Raw genomic sequence first — 16,514 nt, forward strand, 5'->3', positions numbered from 1 at the left:
ACTGTATGACACACCAAGATATTTCATTTTTTATAGACCCCTCTTCTTCTTTTCATGTCTAAAAATGTGATGACCAGCTCCCGCCAACAGTATGATCCCACTCGGGTATGCGGTAGTAGGATATAAAACTTCAGATATTGTACCTTAAGGTTATTATTACTTCTTGCTATTCATTTCTCAATTTTTGTTATCTGTTCTATATAATATGATAAGCAATACCAATTAATTGTATTCATCTATATTGGAATGCATTTTGTCCAAAATAATACAAATTGAAAGTAAAAAAAAAAACATATAGCTTTATGTTAAATTTTGAGTACAAGTTCATTTTAATAGATTATATTTTCAGTAACAGAAATAAGCAGTTTTATAAAAAACAACCAAGATATCACAAAAACAATTTTCATAAATAAAAAAACTTTAAAAAAAGAATATGTCAAATGGTAACATTTGTTTGAATATACAGACCACAAATTAACAAGGCAAATGTGTCTCTGGATAGTTACTGTAACACAAAACATGTTCCATACATTCGGAACACTTCAATGATGACTTTAAATATTACAACCATAGAGTTCCACTCTCATGATGATGCTTTGATTCCAACTTTTTGGAATTATCCTCAGGAAACGTGAAAATATTGGAGGGTTGAAATTATTCTTAGCATATCCTGCACTGTTGCTGTTTCCTCTGAATATCTAAAAAAAGTACAGTAAAATTCACTTTTTTAGTCAAATAGTCAAATAATACACATCTAATTTTATATCTACAAAACCGATGATAACAAAATCTAGAAAATCACAAATATAAACTGTTGTCGTCTAATTTTTTTTTGCTGTGAGGCCCTGAGCTCCACTTTTAAACTCAGCTGGCCAGACCATCTTTGCATTTTTTCCATAGATTTATATATTTTTTCACCAAAACCATAGATTTTCTGAAAGCACAGGACCAGTAGAATAAAAAGAAGATAATGATTTTTAAGGCCCTATGATATCTGCGCACATGTTAAACATTATTTTTGCTAAAAATACATTAAAATCATTATTAGCAGATAAAAATACAGCACATTTTCCAAAATTCCTACTAAATATAAAAGCTTAACCTGTATTGAGTTAACAAATATTTGTAACTTTAAATTGCGCCCTTTTGCAAAATGGTGAAAACAGACGCAAAAGTGTTAATATCCAAATTTCTCAAAAAATTTGAATTTTTTCCTTACAGTTTTAATAATTTGTTAAAGACTCCCAAAAAACATACATTTTCTGAAAGCAGATGACATGTAGAATAAAAATAAGATACTGCTGATTTTCAAGGCCCCTTGATATTTGCGTGAATGTTTTTTTTTTTTTATTTCACTAAAAATACACTAAAACCATTATCAGCAGATTAAAAACACAGTTAGTTTTACAAAATTTCACCTAAATCCCTACTAAATAACTTTTTTGCAAAATGGTGAAAATCGAACGTGCCCGTAAAGATTTCTCTAAAAATCTAGAGGTTTTCATTATTCACTGATGGCTTTCAGAGTTTGTAAAAGACAGACCAAACCATATATATATATATCACAGGGACACAGAGCTCTGTTAATTACTTAATGAGTTATATCTCATCACCAGAGGCGATTCAGTTTGCATGTGTTGCGCTATATACTGTAAGTTTCTCACTCACTCACTCAGGTGATTGGACATTGGCATACCCTAATTAAGAGAGAAGTTCCCCTCTATATAACCCCTCCCATATGGAGAGTACCTCAGTTCTTTCACCAGTGTCTATGGTGTCTGTCACGGTTAAAGTATGTGCTAAGAAGAAGCTCTGCTGAGGATTCCTCCGGGGGTTAACCACTTGCCGCCCGCCACATGCAGATATACGTCTGCAGCATGGCACGTGCAGGTAAAAAGACGTATATATACGTCCCCTTTAAGAAGCCGTTGTTGCAGGCACGCGCGTGCGTGCCCACCACGATCTCTGTGAGCCTGCCCGTGGGTCCCGTGGACTCGATCACCTCGGGCATACCCGTGATCACCTCACGGAGAGATAGAATGGGGAGATGTTAGTGTAAACACAACGGCCCATATTCTCTCTAAAAATCCACGGGCTGCGCTTAAGGCACTTACACTCCGCTGTCCCAACTTACAGGAGCAAGTGTTGTATTCCCCAAACACTTGCTCCGTAAGTTGGGACGGCAGAGTGTAAATGCCCCGGCGTAGCCTGGCGGATCTCCAAGGGGGCGGCTTGTATTCAAATTAAGCACGCCCCCGATTCTAATGAACTGCGCATGCGCCGGGCTTCAAAAAGCCCAGTGCGCATGCTCGAGTTCTCGGCGGAAAATGTCAATGACGCTGACGTGTGCGTCATTGACGTAAAGTCGTATTCAAGAACGACTTACGTAAACGACGTACCCGACGAAAAAACACGACGCGGACCCGACGCCATCCGTAACATGGCCTACGTGGGACTTGCGGAAACTTACTCCTCATATAGCAGGAGTAAGTTTCCGCTTACGCAAACGACGTTAGCGCCGGTTACGCGACGCAAACTCGTTCGGGAATCGGCGTAGAAGGATCATTTGCATACGCAAATGAGTCCTTCACGTAAATGCCATCTAGCGGCGGCCGGCGTCATTACATTTAAGATCCGCCAGTGTAAGTAACTTACAGATGGCGGATCTTAAGTGTATCTATGCGAAAATTATTCTAAGACTCAGTCGCATAGATACACGGGCCAAAAAAGGGAGATACGATGGAGCATCCTGAGATACTCTATTGTAACTTCTATGAGAATATGGCCCAGAATCTCCCCGTTCTGCCTAGTGACACTGTCACTGATCTTGTTCCCTGTCATCGGGAACACGATCAGTGATGTGTCACAGCAAGCCACTCCTTAGGGAACACTTAACCCTTACAGCACCACCTAGTGGTTAACCCCTTCACTGCCAGTGTCATTTACACAGTAATCAGTGCATTTTTATAATTATTATAATTAAAAATGCTATAAAACTATCCCCTATTTTGTAGACATCATATCTTTTGTGCAAACCAATCAATAAACGCTTATTGCGATTTTTTTTTTACCAAAAATATGTAGAAGAATATGTATCGGCCTAAACTGAGAAAATAATTTTTTTATATCTTTTTTGGGGATATTTATTCTAGCAAAAAATAAAAAATATTGCATTTTTTTTATTATCGCTCTATTTTTGTTTTTAGCGCAAAAAATCAAAAACGCAAAAATGATCAAATGCCACCAAAAAAAGCTCTATGTGTGGGGAAAAAAAAGATGTCAATTGTTGTTTGGGAGCCACGTTGCACGACCGCGCAATTGTCAGTTAAAGCGACACAGTGCCGAATCTCAAAAAGTGGCCCGGCCATTTAGCAACAAAATGGTCCGGGGTTTAAGTGGTTAAGGAGCTACACAACCGGATCCATCCAAGAAGGTCAGAAAAAACGCCAAAGTGGATGGTATCCGGGTGTCATGTACCTGGGTGTACTTGAACAGGGATCTTCCTGGGCCCACAGCTGCAGTCTTACCTGGTGTGCCATGGAGGAGCTCTGGAGTTATGGAAATGTCCTCTCAGTTTGAAGCATTACCTTAGACTCACTTGCCCCACCTGCTGCCAGCTGTGGACAATCTACAATCAAAGCAGCCCATAAATAGCAGCACTTCCTATCTCTCAGTGCCCGTTTGTGTGGACTAGCTCCCTGGGTGTTGTGATAAAAGCTTTGTGACTCTGATTTCCATGTATAACTCCTGCCTGAATTCCTGACTATTCTCTAGCCTGCTGATTTTGTACATCGACGCCAGCTCATGTATGACCTCTGCCTGCCTGACCACTCTCTGGATTTCAATCGTGTACCGATTTGCCTGATCTGTTGCTGTCCTGCTTGACTAAGTTTTCGCCTGAGTCCTCAGCACACAAGCTGCACTTTGGACACTACCTACCACCTACCACAGGTACCTTACCCCGGGCCTCGCGGAAAAGCAAGGTTTTGCCTGTAATGTCTCTTTTGTAGGACTGGATTCTGGGATCCAGCACTTCGTGGCACATATTAAAAAATACCCAAAGGTTTCTGGCAGAGTGCTTTACAGGTCCAGGGAAGAGGCCTCCTTTAAGTAGGAACCCAGAACCCTGAAGCCCGCCGTGATGGATGAAGGTTTGAACTGTCTGCTCTTCAACAGTATCCGGCGGAGGGAATAAGGTAAGTGAAGCCAACCCTGAGAAAATTTCATGGGTTCTCTTCTATGAGTTGCATGTCTTACCTGTTTCCTCCACTAGAGGGAGTAAAGAGACATACCTGGTGTTTTTACTTGCATGCTCTTCAGGATCAGGTCAGCCGATCTGAGGATCTGCTCACCTCTTCCGCTTCAGGCTCTGCCACAAAAAGGGTGAAGGGGGTCCCATGTTGTCCACGGTCCCACAGCGATCCCCCTGCATAAGGTCATCTCTCCCCCGCTCACCACCGCCCCCTATGTGCATGCGGGGAGCACACTTTTCTGTACACTGGAGCAGCGGGGGCCGTGGCTGCCATGAGCGAGCACATGCGTGCACGCACAGTTTTCTCTGATCTATGCGTTTCCTCCGGTTCTGCTCTTACCACGACTCCTTCGCAGAGTCAAGAAGGAAAAGAAACCGGTAATTCTGGTGGCCCCAGCTTGGCCCAGAAGATCGTGGTATACAGATATCGTATATGCCCAGACCTGCTCTCACAGGGACCAATGTTCCATCCTTCCTTACAAAGCCTAAATTTGACGGTTTGGCTGTTGAGACCTACATCCTAAAAGGTCGTGGACTCTCGGGTCCGGTTTGCTCCACTCTGATTAATGCTAGGAAGCCGGCCTCCAGGCTCATTTATTGCAGAATCTGGAAGGCACATTTCCTGGTGTGAATCCAAGGGATGGCATCCTTGAAAATATTTCATTAGTAGAGTTCTTGCCTTTCTACAAATGGAAATGAAGTTGGCCTTGAGCACCATCAAGGGTCAGATCTTGGCCTTATCAATATTTTTTCAAAGGCCACTTGCCTCTCATTCCTTGGTCCAGGCTTTTATTCAAGGGGTATTGCATTTAAGGCCACCGGTTAAGTCTCCCTTGTGCCCATAGGATTTGAATTTAGTTTTGTCTGTTTTACAAAAACAACCTTTTGAACCAATGCATCATATTCCTTTGTTTTTGTTGACAAAAAAGTTGGTCTTTCTAGTTGCTATATTCTCTGCTAGAAGGGTATCGGAATTAGCGTCTTTTTCCTGTAAGGAGCCCTATTTAATCATTCACAAAGATAGGGTGGTGTTGCATCCCCATCCAACTTTTCTGCCCAAGATGGTTTCAGGATTTTATCTTAATCAAGACAGAAGAGAAATTGTTGCTGTATCTGAGCAACGGCTCAGATACAAAAAACTGATGTTTTTTGGGCTGCCAGTGGGTTTGGCAAGTTATTGTTTAGGCTTATGGTTTGAAGAAGAAAATTCTTCCTTTTCATGTGAAAGCGCACTCAACCAGAGCAGTAAATGCTTCATGGAAAGTGCATCACCAGGCCTCCATGGCTCAGATCTGCAAGGCTGCAACTTGGTCTTTGGTCCATACGTTCACAAAATTCAATCAAGTGGATGTAAGAGGGCATGAGGATAACGCCTTCGGTTGCAGTGTGCTGCAGACAGCAGTATAGTTCCTCACGTCCGATGGCGGTTGGCTTTGATCTGTGTCCCCCTCCCCTCAAGTTAAGCATTGCTCTAGAACATCCCATTAAGTAATTAACAGAGCTCTGTGTCCCGTGATGTACAAAAAAGAAAATAGGATTTTTTAAACTGTTTACTTGTAAAACCCTTTTCTTGGAGGACAATCACAGGACACAGAGCTCCTGCCCCTCTTATTTTGAGGTGTGTATATATATATATACTGTATTTATTGGCGTATAACACTCACTTTTTTACCCTGAAAATAGAGGGTAAACTGTGCCTGCGTGTTATACGCAGGGGGCTGTGGAAAGTTTTTTTCGCAAAACTTCCCTCTTAAAGTTAGGGTGCGTGTTATATGCCTGTGCGTGTTATACGCCGATAAATACGGTGTATATAGATATATATATGTATATATTTTATATTGGGATACTTATTGCTTTGTGTTATGTCCCCTGGACACTCTGTGTCTCTCAGGTGCTGCTGGCAATGCTGCACACTTTGCTACAAAACTGAGGTACTCTCCATATGGGAGGGGTTACATAGAGGGGAACTTCTCTCTTAATTAGGGTGTGTCAGTGTCCAATCACCTGGGGATGAGATATAACCCATTAAGTAATTAACAGAGCTCCGTGTCCCGTGATGTACTCCAAGAAAATGATTTTACAAGTAAGCTGTTTAAAAAATCCTATTTTTCTGAAAGCACATGGCCGGTAGGATAAAAAGAAGGCGCTACATATTTTTAAGGCCCTGCAATTTTTGCGCAAATGTTTATCAAATCACTACTTTCACAAAACCCAAAAATCCTTATTTGCACACATAAACACAATATAACTTAATTAATTCCTGCTAAATTCCTACTAAGGCCTCATTCAGTGGGGTGTGCTAAAGCGTACACCCATGAAACTGCCAGGTTTACCTGCACAGGGATCCTTGTGCAGTCATATTTATGTCAATTGGGACACAGCAATTATTTTTATTTTTGGAGAGACATCAAGGGTCTAGACAGACCTCTAATGTCTCTTTGTTTAGACAGATTCAGTCCCTTTTTCTGCAGGCTCAATGCTTATGAATGGATTGAAGTGTCTGTAGAGACGCTCCCATTCATTAATAAACTGGGGCATAGTAAACACTGTTTACTATGCCACCATGACAGCTAAACACAGGAGCGACCGGTACCGTTCGCTCACTATGTCCACCTAGGAAAGAAAAGGGGCTGGTAAACACATGTTTACCAGCCCCTCCCACTCTAAATCCTCACACCAAACGATCCAGACTCCCTTCCGGGCTAACAACTGCTGCTGCTGGAGGGAAGGCCGGCCTGTTGCAGTGCAGGGAGGGCTCCTGGGAGATCGGGGATGCAGGGCACTACAGTTGGGTCAGAGTGGTGATGGGGGGCAGGCCTGACTGACCAGGCTGCGTGCTCGGATTAGGGCCTGGTATTGATTTTGGGGGGACCCCATTCCGTTTTTTCGGCATAGGGGGTTCCCCTTAGTATCCATACCAGACCGAAGGGCCTGGTATGCTCTTGGAGGGGGGACCCATGCCGTTTTTTTCATTTAAAATTTGGCGTGGAGTTCTCCCTCAAGATTCATACCAAACACAGTGCCTGGTATTGGCCGGGATCCCCATTCATTGAAGTCGGACGCGTCTCTGACTTCAAGTCGCAGGGCAAAGTCGGATCCAAAGTAGTACGACTGTAGTGTCGTACCAGTGTGAACCCGGCCTTGTTGCCAAAGCTTCATTGAACAAGCTGAAGTTAGTCGCTGATTGGTTAACATGTACAGCTGCACCAGAATGAATGTAATGTAATTTCCTGAACTAAAACCACATACACTGTTAGAAATATGTTTGTTGGAGAAAAAATTTCCATCTTGCCTTTTCAAATTTTATTGTCACTGTAGTTTAAAATGAATGTTGATTTGACCCCACAAACAAATGGAAAAATCGAACAATGAATGACATTTTCCAGCCCTTTTCATCTTGCACTGCAAAGCCCTCTCTAGCACCTTCTACCTTGTAGCACCCAGTTCCCCCCAATCTTTTAGGGCCCACCTTCTTCCAGCATCTTTAATATGGAGGTACCCAGCCCTCTCTAGCCTCCTCCATTTTGCAATTTCTTCTTGACCTGTCCATCTTGCAGTACCCATCCTCAAGCCTCTTTTAACTTGAAAAACCCAGCCTCATCAAGCACCTTTTATGTTAAATTCCCAGCTCAGCTCCCTCTAGCCCCTTCCACCTTGCAGCACCCACCCCCCTAAATAACCTTCCATCTTGCAAGGCACAGCCCCTCTTGCCCCTTTCATTGTGTGGCACCCAGTCCCCTTCCAACTTGCAAGACTTCCCTCAGCCCCAGTGGGGCTGAGGGACACTGAAGGAGGTGGGGCCCACTGTGCTCTGTCAACAATGCAACCATGGAGGAGAATTTTAATCCTAAATATGACTGTGTGCTGCAGCCACGCCTGTCACTGCCCTAACTATGTCCTGCTGCTTGCTTGTATCCTGATTCCCGCTGCCTTTGTCCTGCTGCTTGTATCCCGCTGCCCATGTCCCGCTGTTTGTATTCGGCTGTCAGCGTCCTGCTGCATGTGTCCCCTTGCCTGTTGCTGTTCAGGATTTGCCACGGGCTGTTAACTCTGGGGGTGGTTCAGCATCACTGGGGGATATGGCTCTGATGTAATCTTGAGCCCGGGAGGAAGGAAACTTCACATGCTGCAGAGATATGTCTGAGGTCTGTTAGCTGTTAACTAAGGGGAGGGACTTGGTGACTGTGCTAGGGACCCAAAACTGGGGAAAGTGATTGTGCTTGGGGACCTTAAACTGGTGGATTATGCTGGGGGACCCTAAACTGGGGGATGGTTATTGTGCTGGGGGACCCTAAACTGGTGGGGATGGTGATTGTGCTGAGGGACCCTGAACTGAGGGGGATGGTGATTGTGCTGGGGGGACACTGGCTTGGGGGTAATTGTGCTGCGGTACACTGACCTGGGGGGTGTTCGTGCTGGAGGACACGGACCTAAGGGGTAATTGCGGTAATTGTGCTGGGGAACACTGACCTGGGAGGTTGGTAATTGTGCTGGGGCACACTGACTTGGAGAGCGAATGTGCTGGGGGACACTGACCTGGGGGGTGCTTGATCTGGGGGACAGACTTCTATATATTGCATGTTACACACTCCTGCACGATATGCACTATATTCTACATTACACACTACTGCACTGTATACAGTATATTTTACATTACATACTCCTGTACTATATACACTATATTGTACATTACACACTCCTGTGCTGTATACACTATATTGTACATTACACACTCCTGCACTATATACACTATATTGTACATTACACACTCCTGTGCTGTAAACACTATATTTCACATTGTACACTCCTGCACTATATAGACTATATTGTACTGTACATTACACATTCCTGCACTGTATACACTATTTTGTACATATCACACTCCTGCACTACTGTATATTGTACATTACACACTACTGCATTGTATACACTATATTGTACATTACATACTCCTGTGCTGTATACACTATATTGTACATTGTACACTCCTGCGCTATATAGACTATATTATACAATACACACTACTGTATTGTATACACTATATTGTACATTACATACTCCTGTACTATATACACTCTATTGTACATTGCACACTCCTGCGCTGTATACACTATATTGTACATTACACACTACTGCACTGTATACACTATATTGTACATTACACACTGCAGTGCTGTATACACTATATTGTACACTCCTGTGCTATATACACAATATTGTACAATACACACACTACTGCATTGTATACACTATATTGTACATTACATACTCCTGTACCATATACACTATATTGTACATTACACACTCCTGCACTATATACACTATATTGTACATTGCATACTTTTGGCCAAAGTGTTTATTGCCTCAATAGTTTCTGGTAGTTAACCAGACCCTGTCTATTTTAATGAAGTTCTTCTTTAAGGTGGGCTCAGACAAAGTGTTAGTGCTCTGTCTATTTTTATTGTACACAAATCATATGTAAGAGTTTTTTTTTTTATGATTGTGCTTAGGTTTATACATGTCTGTAAGTCTCTTACTTGTGGCACAGCAACGTTATGTCCTGTACACACAATCGGTTTGTCTGATGAAAACGGACCGATGGACCGCTTTCATCACACGAACCGATCGTGTGTGGGCCCCATCAGTTTTTTTCCCCATCGGTGAAAAAAAATAGAACCTGTTTTAAAATTTTCGTATGGTTAAAAAACCGATAGAAAAAAACAATTGTCTGTGGGGAAATCCATCGGTCAAAAATCCATGCATGCTCAGAATCAAGTCAACGCATGCTCGGAAGCATTAAACTTAATTTTTCTCTGCAAGTCGTTGTGTTTTACGTCACCGCGTTGGACACGATCAGATTTTTAACGGATGGTGTGTAGGCAAGACTGATGAAAGTCAGCTTCATTGGATATCTGATGAAAAAATCCATCGGTTCGTTTTCATCAGACGGACCGATCGTGTGTACAGGGCATAAACATTTTAATATGGAAAAGGGCTTTTGCTTTAACATTCTCCTTTAAATCCCTCCCACCATTAACACAATTTTAACACAATTTGCCCACACCCACTTCTTGCTGTGGCACATAATGCGAGTCCTTATCTTTTAATAATCCTAACACACCGGGAACAATGAAAACCATGTCACTGCAGTACACACAACGTTTTTTCATTTATCGAGAAATAGGGCCCAACATATGTTCTTGCACACAGGTCCACTGAATTCATAAAATGCCCCTGGGCCCCTGCCCAGCCCTGTTAATTTTGCAGCACCCACTCCCCTGTAGCCCATTATATGCATATTTCAGCATCCAGCCCCTTCCATCCTGAAGTACCCAGCCACATCTAGGGCCAGATCCACATAGCGGATCGTATTTTAATGCAGGTGTAGCGTATCCTAGTAACGCTACGCCGCCACAACTTTGAGAGGCAAATGCTGTATTCACAAAGCATTTGCCTCTAAAGTTACGGCGGCGTAGCGTAATTCTCCCGGCGTAAGGGCGCACAATTCAAATCTATGTGATGGGGGCGTGTTTTATGCTAATATGCCGTGACCCGACGTAAATTCCTTTTTTTTTTTTTTTTTTTAACGGCGCATGCGCCGTCCGTGGGGGTATCCCAGTGTGCATGCTCGAAATTAAACCGGAACAAGCCAATGCTTACGACGGTGACATCATTCTACGCAAATCCCTATTTGCGAACGACTTACGCAAATGACGCAACATTTTCAAAATTCGACGCGGGAACGACGGCCATACTTAACATAGGATACGCCTCATATAGCAGGGGTAACTATACGCCGTAAAAAGCCAAATGCAAAGACGTAAAAAAATGCGCCGGCCGGACGTACGTTCGTGGATCGCTGTATCTAGCTAATTTGCATACTCGACGCGGAATTCAACGGAAACGCCACCTAGCGGCCGGCGGAAAAATGCACCTACGATCCGACGGCGTACTAAGACGAACGCCAGTCGGATCGAGCCCAGATGCAGTCGTATCTTGTTTTGTAGATACAAAACAAAGATACGACGCAGGAACTTTGAAATTACGCGGCGTATCAATAGATACGCCGGCATAATTCTTCTGTGGATCTGGCCCCTAGAGTCTTCCATATTGCCATTTTCAGTCCCCCTATTCTCCACTCCATATAACAGCACCCAGCCCCTTTACCTTTTCCATTGAGGTGGAATCATCTATGTAGGTTTTCCAGCTCTTTCCATCTTCACTGTAGTGAATACTGTAGGATTGTATATACATTTCACTAGTAAACTGTTTTGCTCCTTGTGTTGTAATAGCAGTAATTTTCTTCATTGAAAGAAAGTCAATCTGTAGCCATTGCTGGTTGTTATTTGACTATATGAAGAAAATAAAAGTAAGAAAGGACATTTGAATTACCTGCAGGTACGTCATACAATATACAAAGTAATGTATGAGGGAGAACTACACATTAGATGTTACGTTATCTACCGCAGACTGTTCTGTCCACCAGATGTCTATGCTGATTATTTGTATCTGTGTTGTTAAAATTACATGTAAAGTTTGTCATTTACATAAGACAATCATTTGCGGAGTGCAGGCGCCATCTAGCGTTTTATTTTGGTATTGCTCCAGTTATTCTGTTTATTTGATTTCCTTTGTGTGTAGTTTAGGAAGTTGTTAGTAAGCAGGGAATTCTGGGTAGAATCTTTACAGGAAGTGAACCAGCCACCATTATTTGAGAAGATACTGTAGGAAGCAGGACATGTCTTTCTCAATATATCCCCATCACCCCTTAGAGAACTTAAAAAGTATGTTTTTATTATCTCATCTTGTATTGTATATCGTTGATTCTGTAATGTTTGCTGTATTGTATGCAATATTGTACTTATTGAGGTCTATTTCTGTTATTTTGTAGTTTCACCTGACTTGTTCTAATAAAACTGAGATCAAAGAAATATGGTGTCTGAAGTTTATGGGACAAAAAGGTTTAGCTATATGTCCTAGAGACAGAACAGTGAAATTTTTAAGCTGACCTCTGAAGGGAATATAATCTTACTTCTGTACAGCCCAGGGCTACGCAGTATCCATACAGTCAGAGGCCTTAAAGAAACAGGCCTGCGGCAGGCGAAGCACGCAGCCACACTACACAGAGACGCGCTCTGTCAAGCAGCATCGACACTAGAACGGTCTCTATATAGCAAGACAGCTTCTTCCCCGCAGCCATGTCTCACAGTGGGACGTCTTCTTGCAAAACACATTTATCTGGGTCATCTGTCGCAAATGCAGCAGCTATCGCCCGTTCAAAAGCTGAAGCAGCAAGAGCCAGGGCCGCATTTGCAGGCCAAGAGCTGCAGATATAAAAAGAAAAGGCCCACCTTGAAGCAGAAAAGGTGAGACAGGAACAAGAGAGAGAGAAGGAAAGAGTACGCATGGAGCAAGAAAGAGAGAAGGAAAGAGTATGCATGAAGCAAGAGAAAGAAAAACAAAGAATACGCCTGGAGGCCGAGCTAGCTCAGCAAGAGGCTTCTCTGAAATTGCAGCAAGCTAAGAAGCTAACATGGAAAGGCTGGCCATGGACCGAGACACTGCCGCCACAATTGCAGGAGCAGGAGCTTTAGAAGCAGCCTTCTATGATGAGTAGGCAACAGCATACCAGTCCTAGAGGAGGACCAAAAAGAGACCTCGCAACGCACGTCAGATTATGTCTACCAGCACATCACATCAGTGAGTCATATCAAATAAAGCAGCAACAAGAAGACCTTGGACCCCAGTGCTACAAGCAAGAAAAATCTCACAGAGTTCCAGACTTTCCAGTCCCAACCAAACCTTCTACTCCACAAGGTACCCAGCCTTCATACAAACATCAAACACCTGTCTTCACTCCAAAGGTGTATGCAACAAGCCCAGCGCGCCTAAAGAAGAGACTGTACCAGGTATGCCTAGGTATGCCTATACACCGCACCACAATACATCAACAGCCTACCCCAATGCCAATCAGGCTACTGTAGACTTTGCCAAGTTCCTTGCCAAATGTGAGTTAGTTACCCAAGGACTTGTCAAATTTAGTGATCGCCCTCAACACTACAGGGCTTGGCGATCCTCTTTCCAGAGTGTGATTCAAGGTCTAGATCTATCCTGCAGGGAACAGATAGAACTCCTCGTAAAGTGGCTTAGCAATGATTCTACTGAACATGCCAAAAGGATCAGAGACATTAATATAAACCACCCTGACATAGGCCTTACAAACATCTGGAACAGACTGAATATATGTTATGGCTCACCAGAGGCTATAGAGAGTACACTGTTCTGCTAGAGGTATTAACTCCTTAGTACAAAAACTTCCTTATGAGTTACATGAAAGATGGGTTGCTCATGGCTGTAACTACAAATGAAAACACAATGTGCCTTTTCCACCCTTTAGTGAGTGTGTGGACTTTGTAGACAGACAAGCAGGAATGAAAGATGACCTTACGCACTGGGCATATACCGTGTATACTCGAGTATAAGCCGAGTTTTTCAGCCCATTTTTTAGGTTTAAAAAACTCCCCCTCGGCTTATACTCGAGTGAACCGTACCTTTCATTACTAAAACAGCGTGTGTCCCCCGCTGTGTAATGCAGTCTGTTTGGCCGTCCATTGTAAGAAAGTCCTGCCTCCTCCTCGTCTGTGATAGGCGGAACACTGATACAGTTTCCCAGCATCGTATCAGTGTTCCTCTATCACGGACGGATGAGGAGGAGGCGGGGCTTTGTTTCAATGGACGGCCGAACAGACTGCATTACACAGCGGGAGACACACGCTGTCTTAGTAATGAAAGGTATGGCTGCAAATGGGCACAGTGAGAGACTGCAACTGGGCACAGTGAGAGACTGCAACTGGACACAGTGAGACTGCAACTGGGCACAGTGAGACTACAACTGGGCACAGTGAGGCTGCAGATGGGCATTGTTTACCCAGTAGCTACTGCGTTTTCCCACCCTAGGCTTATACTCGAAACAATATGTTTTCCCATTTTTTTGTGGTAAAATTAGGTGCCTCGGCTTATATCCGCGTCGGCTTATACTCAAGTATATTCAGTAATCTCTTTTCATTATATGATATTATAAGTATTAATTTTCAGATTTAGCTTAAATATACCTTTATTAGAATGCCATTTAGTAAACAGAAATACAATCTAATACAATTGTAACACTTTTCCATGCTATCAAAAACAAAAAAAGTGACACTTGCAGTTTCGCTTAGATTATTTTTACAGAAACCATAACAGAGCCATTCAAACAAAAGCATAGAAGTACAGTTTACATCAAATAGATTCTGACTACTCACTGATGATTACATGATTCAATTATTTTCACTTTTTATGTCACTTGTAACAATCCTATTAGTATTAATTATCATAAAGCTAAAACCTCCAGCCTTCTAAGGCTGATTATACTGCACAATGTAGTCCTTATAGTATTTTGTTTAAATAATAATTTTTATTATACCTTTGCTTGCCAAGCATTAACAGATCCTGCTTTGTTGAGGCGCGCCAGAGATGGTACCCATGGTGATGTGTACCAAGAAGTTTTGTATGAGGAAGCTGTTATTTGTTCATCCTTAATACTTAAATTCTCAATGCCTAGGGGAGCTGAACATCCTGTAAAGAACACCATATCGTATCAAAATGCATAATTTCACCATGTAAAACTAGTATAATATATCTTATTGTCAGAACTATTGGGGTTAAAATAAAAATAATTCATATATATATATATATATATATATATATATATATATATATATATATAGCCTGTATGTTGTATATTTTTCATATGAACATGGGGGAAGAAGTCTGTCTATTCCATTTTCCCAGGTTATAATTCAAAGGTTTGAACACTTAGTAAAATAAACAAGATAAGAAAATGGTAAGAAGCTCTTGTTTCACATGAGCTAACAGTAGTGTTCTTTGCACCAGAGGACTTATTCATAAATAAGCTATGTTATTATGTATTTTAAGCACTACAGTGTGAGGAAGCGACGTTTCAACATCGAAGAAGAGAAGAGGGAAGAGGACGAAAAAAGACCGGGCCCCCCCCCCACTAGTAAAAGAGCTGCAAGAAGACAGCGGAGAAGCCCGGCAGAAGGACACCGGAGAAGAGGGGAGAAGACGACAGAAGACCGGGGCCCCCCACTGGTAAAAGAGCTGCAAGAAGACAGTGGAGAAGCCCGGCAGAAGAACACTGGAGAAGAGGGGAGAAGACGACAGAAGACCGGGCCCCCCCACTGGTAAAAGAGCTGCAAGAAGACAGTGGAGAAGCCCGGCAGAAGGAAGAAGACACCTGAGAGCAGAAGAAGAGACCCCCGAAGTCGGAAGAACACCCCCGGAGCTGCCTAATAAATGACCTTTAAAACCTGTGTAGTGTGATTTTTTTTACTTTTTTTTGAGGAGATCTTGGAGGAGTCTGGTAAGATGAGGAGGTGAATAAGGCGGAAAGATGTAGGAATGTGGAAAGAAGTCCCTTTGGGACTTTGCTTCTCAAAACGACAGAATTCTTAAGTCCTGGTAACGTATTAATCTTTTCATGTATACCTTTTTGGTATTTGAATTGTTTTTGCATATACATTACTAAAACCATTTAAATATATATGGCAGAGCAAACTGGAGTTGTATTATTTTTAACTGCAGTATGAAATAATTATATTCCAAATATTAAGAGACATAAACAGTTTTGTCTGTCTTTAAAAAGCTAAAGCCAACGGTTTTGTCATGATATGTGTGTAAAATTGGTTAATTCTAAATTTAACATAAGTCTTAATCAAATTATCAAGCTGTGTACAATATGACATTTTGTCTGTGCACGTTTAAAGTTCAAGGTCCCTTCCACATGGGGACAGATCCGTTGCAGCGGTTCGCCAACTCAGCGGGAGATCTCTCAGTTGATGACAGGTCCCTCTCTGCTCACTGAGCGGGGAGGGGCTTGTCGAGCGCCACTGCTTTTCTATGGAGAGATTGGACGAAAACGGACAGCATGTCCGTTTTCATCAGATCTCACCTGATCCGATAGGACGTATCGCCATCTGTCTGATTTTAGCAGATCAGATCGGATGTCAGCGAACATGGATCTAATTGCAAACAAAGGTTTCTGTACCAAATATTAAGTTCTGCTTTTCTGATGTATCAAATACTTATGTCATGCAATAAAATGCTAATTAATTACTTAAAAATCATACAATGTAATTGTCTGGATTTTTAGATCCCGTCTCTCACAGTTGAAGAGTACCTATGATAAAAAATTACAGACCTC

The 16,514-nt window shown here is 42.4% G+C and overlaps 1 protein-coding gene across 1 annotated transcript in view; it reads right to left on the minus strand.

Moving 5' to 3' along the window:
* Positions 1-299: 299 nt before the first annotated feature.
* F5 (coagulation factor V) overlaps positions 300-16,514 on the minus strand; it is a 139,975-nt gene continuing 123,760 nt past the window's right edge. The window contains exons 24-26 of the mRNA XM_040338047.1: positions 14,715-14,866; positions 11,420-11,602; positions 300-698 (exon numbers count right to left, since the gene is read on the minus strand). Coding sequence (XP_040193981.1) covers positions 555-698; positions 11,420-11,602; positions 14,715-14,866 — 479 coding nt within the window. The 3' untranslated portion in view covers positions 300-554. The remainder of the gene's footprint in view (positions 699-11,419; positions 11,603-14,714; positions 14,867-16,514) is intronic.

This window comes from Rana temporaria, chromosome 2, assembly GCF_905171775.1.
Source record: "Rana temporaria chromosome 2, aRanTem1.1, whole genome shotgun sequence".
Taxonomy (NCBI): Eukaryota; Metazoa; Chordata; class Amphibia; order Anura; family Ranidae; genus Rana; species Rana temporaria.